Source organism: Aplysia californica, unplaced genomic scaffold (assembly GCF_000002075.1).
Source record: "Aplysia californica isolate F4 #8 unplaced genomic scaffold, AplCal3.0 scaffold00514, whole genome shotgun sequence".
Classification (NCBI taxonomy): Eukaryota; Metazoa; Mollusca; class Gastropoda; order Aplysiida; family Aplysiidae; genus Aplysia; species Aplysia californica.
This window is the reverse complement of record NW_004797784.1, coordinates 417,479-425,900: the sequence shown is the minus strand read 5'-3', so window position 1 is coordinate 425,900 and position 8,422 is coordinate 417,479. Positions and strand designations below refer to the sequence as shown.

The window sequence follows — 8,422 nt, the reverse complement described above, 5'->3', positions numbered from 1 at the left end:
CTTTTTTTTTTGGGGGGGGGGATGTCAATGTCCACTGTACAGCATTACACAACTTGCTCAGCCCTATCGGTGTTTGGGGATCACGCGCCGCTAACGCACGACATATTTATATTCTTATATAAGTATTTTACGCTCCCATTGACTCAATTTAGATTATCGAAAATGGGCTTCGGTCTTGCCTGTCAGAGCCAACACGGACTGAAAAAGACCACAATGCTCGATTAAAAATATTCCCCTTTCGTGAATAGAACTGATATTGCGCTTCCCTCGACACACTGTAGCCAACTAAGAGATCGACTGCTTCTTCTCTGTCTGTCAGGCCAACGTGGGCGGAAAGGAATACAACATCACAGCAGACGGACAGAGATATTTGATATAAAAAGTCTCTCCACATGCTGTTTAAGAAGAAAGTAATTCCCACTTGGGAATCGACTCTCGTACTGTCGTTCTATGCATAATATTACAAAGGATTTAAGCGCTACAACACATATACCGGTTTATGATGTTCTAAAATGAAGAAATAGCTTTAAAAATGAAATGTGAGGCAGCGTGGTGGAATCAGGCTCTTGTCAAAGTAATCAAAGTGAAGAAACTTGCATTTTTCGGCAGGTTTGTGAATCTTTATCAGTTTTTTTGTTTTTTGGCTCAACACCTTTCATGCCCATTACAGAACTCATTTCTGTGTGAATTTTTCTGAAAAACGTTGAATAAAGGCACAAAAATGTAAATTTTTAGTTACCACGGACTCTTAAGCTAAGAAAATAACTAATCTTTGCGGCCATTTTCTCACTAATTTTACCTCTGAAAACAGGTGACACCCACCTCCTTCTTTCGCAAATATCTCGACTTGTATTCAAGATAAATGGATACTTTTTTCATCCAAATAAAAACAAGTGAATACGCTTTAAGATGATACTAATAACTCTACAGGCCCAAAATTTGACGAGAGCCTGATTCCACCACGCTGCCTCACAAATGTTGTCAGATCTTCCAAACTGACACTGACTGTTTCTACGGGTGACCCTGACCTTGCATCAAGGTTACTTCTGAGGGTTTGAATCTTTCTATCACGTCTTGTAGAGCCAGTTTCTGGAAGTTTCTAGAAGTCTGTTTTTCGAACATGTTAGTTGTTATGTCGAATCTAACAGAAACTCACATGACGTAACCTTTTGTAGGTGAAGTTGTGCATCTTTACACCTGGTATTTTATCCCAATGATTTTGTTTGGATGCTATATTTATGTGTACCCAAAGAGTGTGCTATGAGTTTTAGGCTGTAAGAGTGTACATATGTACATAAGCGAGTTTGTGCTTGTAAATATGTGTGTGCGTGTGTGTATATGTGTGTGGGAGAGAGAGGGAGGAAGAATGAAAGAGAAAGAGAGAGAGAGAAAAAGAGAGAGAGAAAGAGAGAGAGAGAGAAAGAGAGAAAGAGAGAAAGAGAGAAAGAGAGAATGAGAGACAAACAGACATACAGACAGACAGATAGACAGACAGAGAGAGAGAGAGCAAGAGAGAGAGAGAAAGAGCGAGAGAGAGAGGGGGGGAGAGAGGGGGAGAGAGAGAGAGAGAGAGAGAGAGAGAGAGAGAGAGAGAGAGAAAGAGTGGGACAGGGGCATCATAAGGCTATATTATTGTTTAACTGGAAAAAAGACCAGCCTATAGGTGTGGAAATGTTTACTTCTTATTTCTAATTCAATTTATTTTGTTTTTTTATTAGAAATATTCTACAACCTATTGCTCAAAATACGTTTATGAACACTCTTCTGTCCATGATTTAAAAAAGACTACACGTTTTGTCATAAGAGCTTCCTGTTCGGATTTATTAACTCATGAAAACACGCTTGTTGCGCGTTTGGGGACGTGCTGTTTTGGGGGCACTTACATGAAATAAGAAGCATAATTTTGTTATTCATACATACTTTTCCATTTTGTTTTCTGTATCTGGAGATAAAAAAAACCAACATGCATACTTTGAGATGTACAAATTCGTGTTTCTGTATTGTGTACTATGTTGGTTTGGAATATGCCACGGCAATGTCTTTTGTTCCTGTGATGATCGGATATATTGTGTCCGCTACGTGCGGATCGAGAGATGCGTGGTTCTATTTATAGCTTCTGAAGCCGATATTTCACCAAAAACTAGCTTTTTGATTTCACTATTCTAATCCTCTTCTCATACTATTTTACAAACTTTATTGCAGAAGACGATGGTTTCCTCTTCACTACATCATAGTTTCCTCTTCACTACATCATACTTTTCTTATGATTCTGCAACTACTTTCATGTCTGTAGTGTTGGTAGCTTAGTGGTTATGCTACCTGACTCGTAATCGTGAGGTTGCGGGTTCGGGGGTTCAAGCCGCGGGACGTTGTGTCCTTGGGAAAGGCACTTTACTCGATTTTTCCTCACTTCACCCAGGTGGGAATGGGTACCCGGCCATAGACAGTGAAAGATCTTGTCAGTATACTACTAGTTGTTAGTGTTTTAGCGCTTATAAATGACTGCTTGCACTGTATGCTTCCCAGGAAGAAGAAGCTGTTTCAAAATGCTCTCAGGTCTGTTGGGGTAAAAGTATAGATTGTGAAACACATAGAGCGTGCTGTTGAACGGTATTATGATGATGATGATGATGATGATGATGATGATGATGATGATGATGATGATGATGATGATGATGATGATGATGATGATGATGATGAGGAGGAGGAGGATTTATGTTGACAGTATGATTTAGTTTGTCTTGGTAAGAGTTTTATAGTGCTTTCAGTACAAATAGGTCATCCTAGTGCTGGAGATTAAAGCTGTAACTAGAGAATAATAGTCAAAGAAAAGAAAGAGGCGAGATAAGAACGATAGGATATGTTTGATAGGAAAGAGAGAGCAAAGCACACCAGCAACAACACCACCACAAATAACAAGAACAAGATCACGAGGGAGAGGGAGAGGTAGAGGGAGATTGAGAGGAGGAGACGTTTAGGAGGAAGAGGTAAAAGAGGAGACGGAGGAGGTAAAATCATCATCATCATCATCATCATCATCATCATCATCATCATCATCATCATCATCATCCTCATCATCATCATCATCATCATCATCATCATCATCACCAATGTCAAACATATGTTTGAATGTCCAAGAACAATGGCAATTCGAATGGAGTTATTTTGACGAGTGGAGGTGCCTCTAAGTATAATATTGACAATTTAGCAGTAAAAGAGCCTCGCTCTCGCTCGAAGATTTCTTCGTGGAGTCCACCAAGCCCAATTAGGAAACAAACAAAAAATCATCATCATCATCATCATCATCATCATCATCATCATCATCATCATCATCATCATCATCATCATCTTCATCATCAAATGTGGTCAGTAGTCCGTGTCAGAATCGACAAGAACAACAACCAGCAGAATCACAACACCAAATACAATAACAAAAGTAGAATTATAGCTTGTTCACTTTCGCCTGTCCGCGGTTAAAAGGAGATAGAAACAAATGACTCCGTTTAATTTTTCTAGGTATTTGCATGAGAGTCCAAAAGTTGAACGACCAACAAAATCTTAAAGCCCATTAATGAAGGCCACTGGAAAAAAGGTCCCAAAACATTTTCTTTGATGTTAGCCTAAAAGGTCGTAAATCTAAAGGAAAGGGTGATTGGTATCATGCACCTAAAACTTCGTAAAACTGACCTATTTCATTATCACCCCACTGTAACTCACAGCTATGAAACACTGTCTAACAGACGAGTGAGAATTTTTTTACTCATGTTGAGACATCTAGACGGTCAAGGGGGAAAAGTTCTGCAGTTACGTTGAAATGATTGTGGAGGCAGAGTGGTGTCGTTGTCTCAAAATAAGCAATTTGTAAGCAAGGCTACTGTAAATAATTTATTGCAGTGGTACTGTGTATGCACCCAAAGGGCAGTGTTTAGTATAGGGCCCAAGTAAAGGATCACTAGATCAAGAATGATATTTGAAAAAAAAGGAAGTTTGGTCTCTGGCATACAGGACTCCAATGCCACCCCCCCCCCCCCCCCACACACACACAAGAAACGTACACATAGACAAATCCATAAATGAGCTAAGGGTTTTTATCAGGCAGACACACGAAAGAGAATATTCTATTACTTGTGTTAGGACCTACATACTGCAGGAATTTCTACTCAATAACAAATGCTCAGAAGGTGGATATTAACTACCTAAATGTTTATTTGTCAAACTTAAACCACAAATGTTTACCGGGAATGTTGGAGTGGATTGCTGTACACTGTTCATATGATACAATTTTCATGTTTCAAACCATAATTCTGTTTAGAGGAAGACAATGGAATGTTTTATATACAAACCAAAGAGGTTATAGATCTAAAGAGCCCCAAAAGCCATGACAGTGACGTCACACGTGTCAAACATGGGGGTCTTCTTGCCCTCAACGGTATGACCGGTGCGCCCCCCATTTACTCGAACAATGAGAGGCCCTAGCTCGCATTCCATGGGCTCTGGTATATCAAACACCGTCCTGCCCCACATTTCAATTCAAGCTTATATATTTCCTCCAAAGATCGTCATGGCGTCTCCACGTGAGTCTCGGCGAAAAGTACTCACGCGCCGTTGAACTGCGCATGTTCTTGCCCTCAAAGCTCATCGTCCCGGAGTGGATACACGCCAGCCCCGTTCGTTTACATCGGTGACGTCACTGCCACGAGCTCTAGTACATTTATACTTGTATAGCCATTTTGATACAAACACACGAACGGAATGCACAAGTACACAAACACACACGCACACACACACACACACACACACACACACACACACACACACACACTCACACACACATACACACACATAAACACACACACACAAACACACTCCCACATTCTCTCTCTCTCTCACTCTCTCTCTTTCTCTCTTTCTCACTCTCTCCCTCTCTCCCTCAGTCTTCGAGCGTGTCTGTCTGTCTGTCTGTTTGTCTGTTTCTCTCTCTCTGTCTCTGTCTGTCTGTCTGTCTGTCTGTCTGTCTGTCTGTCTGTCTGTCTGTCTCTCTCTCTATCTCTCTCTCTCTCTCTCTCTCTCTCTCTCTCTCTCTCCCTCTCTCTCTCTCTCTCTCTCTCTCTCTCTCCCTCTCTGTGTTTCAATTAAAGAAAAAAGAGTGAGGTGGGGGATTTGGTGGGTTGGTGGTCGGGGGGGGGGGGAGAGGAGGAGGAGGATTTAAGCAGATTCCCTCCCCTGATTCTTCCTCCTGGGCACAAAAAACTGGATCTCTAATCTAGGTCATCTTCACCGATGAACCTGACTAACTAATTAATTGTACAGGAAAAAAGGATATGAAGTATGAGAAACGTTCAATAACTCTTTACCCTTTTTTGAAAGAATTTCTTAAAACAATGAAACCTACAGGAAGTCATTTCTATCAGTTTAGAACGCTGCATGTGGAGTTTCGACAAAATCTGATGAGCGGTTTGAACTTAAGAGCATTTTTAGTGAATGTAGCTCTTGGATATGTGTGGTGGGGTGGGTGTGAAAAAATGTTTTATGCCGCATGACAATGCTCCAGTGCACAGAGCAGTTAAGACAACCCAGACTGCAAAGCAGTGTGCCTACGAAATTCTACCTCACCCACCCTATTCATCTTCTGACCCTTTTTCTTTTCCCAAATCCGAAAAATGTTCTCAAAGTACAGCGTTTCCATAATTATAAAAATGATATATTATCTGCACTGAAGGAATGGTTTGAGTCCCACCCAAAGTCATATTGTGCCCAAGGACTTTTGAAGGTCAAACAAAAATATAAAAACTAAAAATTAATTTGCAAGGTGACTATGTAGAAAAATAGCATTATGAGAGTCAAATTTCAAATTTTTGGCTGGCGTCCTTCGTAGTCCGGGTAAAGAGGTAAAGACTTATTGAATGCGTCTCAATATATCGTTTGCAAGAGCATAGCGGGTGGCTTGAGGGCGCCACTGGTAGCTCCTACTTCTTTACTTTCAATCTGTTCTTTCTGTGTCTCTGCCAAACAAGCCGACAAAGCAAGAAAACAGCTTGTTTCAGTACATCTGACAGAAGGACCGGTGGACTGGTCTAGTGGTCCGAGATCACGCCGGAGAGGGTGATGTTGTAGAACTCGGGTGGGATGTTGCTGAAGTCGAAGATGGCATCACCGACGGTCGCAGTCATTCCGACCAGGATCGGGACAGCCAGGATGTTCATCACGAAGCCAGCCTTGACCTTGGGAACAACAAACATTGACACAAGTATAAGTGACCGCTGTGGGAAGGTTCGACTGTATATAAAAACTCATACAAAGAAAAAAAAGGGGGGAAGGTGGATATGGTCGACAGATATTTGATAGGAAAGAAGGAACAAACCACACAAGAGCACCCGCCAACCAAACGTTTGTGTGGTTAAAACATGAAGCGGTTTAACATCATAGTTCCAGCCTGGAATATCTCCTTGAACACATTCCTTGGGTTTCTGTCATTACTTATATTTAGGAGACAGAGATCATTACAGATCACAGGGATATCTTAGGATCATACAGTGAAAATAAATGAAGTAGTCAAAAATATAAAGGGTCTTCTTAGTCACATATAACTACACTATAATGATAATATGACGACACACGTCAGGGGAGACTACACAACGAAACATATGAATAAAATGACTGCATGATTTTATATCAGAGTTATGGCCTATACAAATTTACCCAAACTCGGTAGAAGGCCTACACGTACATCATTTTTAAGTTCAGCAGGAGTTTCTTTTTTTTGGTTTTTTTTTGGTTTTTGGTTTACTTCTCCCTTTTCTCAAAACAACCCCTCAAGGTAACTTATACCCTTTACCTTTCGGATTATTTCAAATATCGCCATTATTGATTATTGCTAACATTTTGAGTGATACACGACCTATGCACAACACAAATGTCATAAAGCTAAACCACATAGTATAAACAACACCAACTAGTTTAGTTTTGGTAACTTTTTCGGCTCTTACAACTCGGATAGATCATATATTATGAATACCGAACATTAGAGGTGTAATTGAACAGTAACATACGGAAAACAAAACAAACAAAAAACCTGGGGAAGAGGTAAAGACGATAGATGCATGATAGGAATGAAGGAGCAAACCACACTAGAGCACACTCCAACCACCCACTCACCAAAAAGCACCATAGCATTATATAAGCAAGAACGACAATTCACAGGACACTTGTAGCCCAAATGTCACTCATTGCAACAAGATCGACAACAAACAACAACATACTCAGCAATGAAAACTACATTAGATACACCAATAGAAGCAGCTGCAGCAACAACAACAACAACAACAACAACAACAACAACAACAACAACAACAACAACAACAACAACAAAATAAACATCAATGACGACGACGACGACAACAACAGCAAAGAAGCAACTAGACCAGAAGGCAATGACAAAACTCACCATGTCGCTGATCTTAATCCGACCGTAGGCGAAGACAATGGCATTTGGTGGGGTTGCTACGGGCAACATGAAGGCGAAGGAGCAGGACAGGGCCACAGGGAACATGTAGTAGAGCGGGTGATGGTTCGTGTCTATGGCCTAGAGGGGATGGGGGGGGGGGGGGAGGGGAGAGGAGGAAATTGGGGGTGATGGAGGGCGAGGTGAAAGGGGTGAGGGATATTCAGCATTGATCTCTTGAGCGAATGCAACCGACCCCAAATGCTAATTAAGAATCTTCGATAAAACTCTATTTTAAGCAATTCAAAATTTTGAGATAAGTCATAACATCTGACAAGCTTTCTGACGATAATACGCCACATTTTTTAAGTAAATAGTAATAAATAAACTCTGTTGAGCGTACAGACATAGACAAAGACAACGCCATACTTCTAAAATACGTTACAATTCTATAGCATGTCATACTTCTATAACACGCCACACTTCTTTTACACGCCGCATTTCTATAACACGTCACATTTCTAAATCATGTCACATTTATATAACACATCACTCTTCTATAACACGCCACACTTCTTTTACACGCCGCACTTCTATAACACGTCACATTTCTAAATCATGTCACATTTATGTAACACATCACTCTTCTATAACACGTCGCTCTTCTTTTTCTTCTCACATTCATTTTACACGTCACTCTCTTTTACACGTCACACATCTATAACAAGCCGCACTTCTAAAACACGTTTAGTTCTATTACATCATATTTATATAACACGTCACACTTTTTTAAAACGTCACACTTCTTTTACACGTCACACTTCTATAACAAGCAATACTTCTATAACACGTCACACTTCTGTAACAAGTCACACTTCTTTTACACGTCACACTTCTATAACAAGTCACACTTCTTTTACACGTCACACTTCTATAACAAGTCACACTTCTTTTACACGTCACACTTCTATAACAAGTCAC

General features: G+C 40.5%; 1 protein-coding gene across 1 annotated transcript in view; it reads right to left on the bottom strand.

Annotated features, from left to right (window-relative positions):
* Positions 1 to 5,642: 5,642 nt before the first annotated feature.
* LOC101855673 (solute carrier family 13 member 5) overlaps positions 5,643 to 8,422 on the bottom strand; it is a gene marked incomplete in the record, with an annotated part of 24,626 nt that continues 21,846 nt past the window's right edge. Inside the window, 1 exon segment of the mRNA XM_013086860.2 lies at positions 5,643 to 6,221. Coding sequence (XP_012942314.1) covers positions 6,075 to 6,221 — 147 coding nt within the window.